This window comes from Opisthorchis viverrini (genome assembly GCF_000715545.1).
Source record: "Opisthorchis viverrini unplaced genomic scaffold opera_v5_220, whole genome shotgun sequence".
Taxonomy (NCBI): Eukaryota; Metazoa; Platyhelminthes; class Trematoda; order Opisthorchiida; family Opisthorchiidae; genus Opisthorchis; species Opisthorchis viverrini.
Window position 1 is genome coordinate 466955 of NW_008751874.1, and position 3050 is coordinate 470004.

Below are 3050 nucleotides of genomic sequence, written 5' to 3' on the forward strand. Positions count from 1 at the left end.
CATGCCATCGTTGATTTGGTATACTTCGGTTTTTGGGCATCCCCGTAACGGACTTCACATTTAAGGTCATTGGGCTGGGATGAGCGATTCTTCGCGCAGCGGGATTTTTTCGGGAATAGCCGAGGAACAAGTTGGAACGAAGCGGTTATAGGGTTGCAGGGTTTTTGGTCTGTTTGGGTATCCTGTGGTTACAGAGCATACGCCTGGTGGAGTGCATAACAGCCGAACAGGTCGCCCAAACCGGATAATGCGAAGTTCAAAGCTTGGGAAGACGAGATGATTGGATGAGATTGGTAAAGCATGATCAAGCAGGCAGTTAACAGACTACAGTGGCATGAAATAAGTCAAAGAGATAGCATAATATAATGACGGTACCTTTCACTCGCCCGCTAACTGAATTTTCGCCAAACTCAAAGTCGTTTTAGGTCCTTTATAGGGAGACCGGGAGAAGTTGGATATTAACTAAGGCGGCGGCAGTTTCACAGGTAAGGACTCTATCGATCGACTGAGAAAATGTTTAGTGGTGAGTGATATTTTGCAGACTCCAAGAATAACCGCCTTGGATGCGGGCGTAGTAATCTATGAAGAAATAGTAGCGTATTTTGGTGCGAGCTGGGGGACACACTGGGAGTTTGCCGGAGTTTCGGCTTCTCTGGGGACGAGATGACATAAGGTCTGGTATATCCTCTATTACAAAAGCGATTTGTGCAGCAGACAGTGTACAAGAGTTAAATGTAGCTTAAGCCGTCTGAGTTATAGTGGCTCAAGGCATAATTTTCGGCAGCGAGAGCGGTGGGAGAGTGGATCGCACTGTGGAAACAACTTTTTTGTACATGAGTACAGGACGCTTTTGAATACTAGTCTCCAACTTCGGGTATAAAGAAGGGAAAGAGGTCCACGACTGATCGCACACAACATAAAATTTGCGACCTTTGTGTCTCGAAGATGAAAGGAGCACAAAAGGTTGAGCCTATGTGCTCGTAATCTTTGAGTGAGCGCGGTGAAAAAAGTCGAACGTGCAAGAGTGTATGAGACCGAGGTCTTTGATAATAATGTTTATTCCCAACTTTTGGGTGGCATGCAACCTAGCATGATTATATGTTTACAGTCAGAATGAAGCATGACTGGGGGGGGGTTGGAGGTGCGGATTGCTCAAAAAGAGGATAACGTCATAAACGGGAGGGAATATCCGATGAAATAATAATAGGTTTTTTTACCAACTTGTTGGGAATAATGGCCATCAGGTCCGACTAGTTCAGAAACACAGACAGCTGACGTGCACTAAAGCTGAAAACCATTGCTGGCCATGAGTGACCTTGGGCTGTTGGCAACCAGAAATCTAGGAAGCTTGTGTGGGGGCAACTAGATGTAATGATGATAGCAAGTTGCCATGAAAGGTATCGGCCACGCTTTGCGTGTCACCAGAGAGAAAGTACTCGTCCCAGGTCTTATGGCGCAATGAGATTGCAAAGACTTCAAGAGTGCATGGGGAGAAGATGAAAGTAGTTAGGGCGAAAGAGTAGGATAAGGTACAGTGCTCGTCCAGCTGCAAGTTACAATACAATGGTTGCTGTCAGGAAACCTCGGGACAACTGCAGCGGTGAGGTAAAGATGGCCGCTGACAAGGGCGATTTCCAGGGTATGGGCACCGCGTGTTCGTTGCCTTACAAGCAAAAACCAGCCTCCGACATTAAGTTGGGCAAGCATAAGCGAAAGGCGCAAAGGGGATTTTTTTGAGATCAGGCAACCTCAGGAAGGTTGAGACAACAGACAGTTAGTTTGTTTTGGTAAGGTAGAGCTTGAGTGTGAGAAAGAAGCGTGGATATACGATTAATCGAACTAGTGGAGCGTGGAGGGTGCATGTACAAACACCTAAGGATGGACGGCGCGTTAATCCGACAGGCAGAAAGCCAAACCCAGTCTGGAGTGTCCACCGGTAGTGGATTGTCAACGACGAGGACTTCCATTTCAGTTCTGGAACAAATGAGGCAGCCACCTCCACGGCAATGCCAACGATCGGAACAGAAGATATTGTATCCCGGAAGGAGGGTGAAGGCATCAGGCGTGCTAGGAAAGAGCCACATTTCAGTGATGCAAACGATGGTTTGACGAGCTATAGTGGAGATAGCTTCGATGTAGTGCAGTTGAGGTAAGCGGGAGCGGGTGTTGAGTAGAACGACATACATAGTGTTAGCGGGATCAGGAGAGGGGGGTAGTGTGGATAGCAATAAGTTGACAGGCCCGCAGATGTCGATATGGAACGGAAAAGAGAAAAGGGAATCGGGAGTTCTCGAATTTCACGGATACACGGGTTGATACACAGGATCGAGGCTTTTTTCCAAGTTTCCCGGGTCGCTTTTTTTCTAGTCGGTCAGTGGCTGTCGTTCACCTGGAAGGCACAAGTGAAAAAAGGTTGTGGCACTGCTCTTTATGTTCTCAGCGCGGAGCAGTATGCTTGTCAGCGCGAGGATTCGCATGAATAAATGTCTGATAGTGCGTTGAATTGGGTTCTGGAAGGAGCGTGGACAACCGTCGGACGAAGGTCATTCCACGCATCTACTACCCGAAATGAGAAAAAATTTTCTAATGAATGTGTGCCCTGAGCTTGAAAAGATTCTCACTATGTCCCCGTCGTGTGTTTGCTGGGCCAACGGTAAAAGACCTGTTTGCAAAACTTTGTTCAAACAGGGCATAAGTAAGAACTAGTTTCCCTCGGAGGTTATGGTGCTCCAGGGGAAAGAGATCAATTATTGCGAGACGCGTTTCGGAGTCCACGGATTTGAGGCCGGCAACCACTCTCGTAGCGGCTCGCTGGACACGCTCAATGAGGGTGACGTCTTTCGTGCGTCCTGAGTAGACAACTTGGTTGGCGTATTCCAGGAGCGGTCTGACGTAGGCCCATAGAGCGTTTGGAAGTCCATGCGAGTAATACGGGAGAAGGTGCTTCGGATCATCCGTAAAATGGCTGATGCCTTCCGGGCCAATTTCTCATGATGCGATAAGAAGGACGAGTTTGAGGAGCCTCAGATCCCCGAATCCTTTTTGGCATC

The 3050-nt window shown here is 47.9% G+C and overlaps 1 protein-coding gene across 1 annotated transcript in view; it reads right to left on the reverse strand.

Moving 5' to 3' along the window:
* Positions 1–2583: 2583 nt before the first annotated feature.
* The window catches only part of T265_08423 (hypothetical protein), a gene marked incomplete at both ends in the record, with an annotated part of 4116 nt that continues 3649 nt past the window's right edge, over positions 2584–3050 (reverse strand). The window contains one exon of the mRNA XM_009174222.1: positions 2584–2943. Coding sequence (XP_009172486.1) covers positions 2584–2943 — 360 coding nt within the window. The remainder of the gene's footprint in view (positions 2944–3050) is intronic.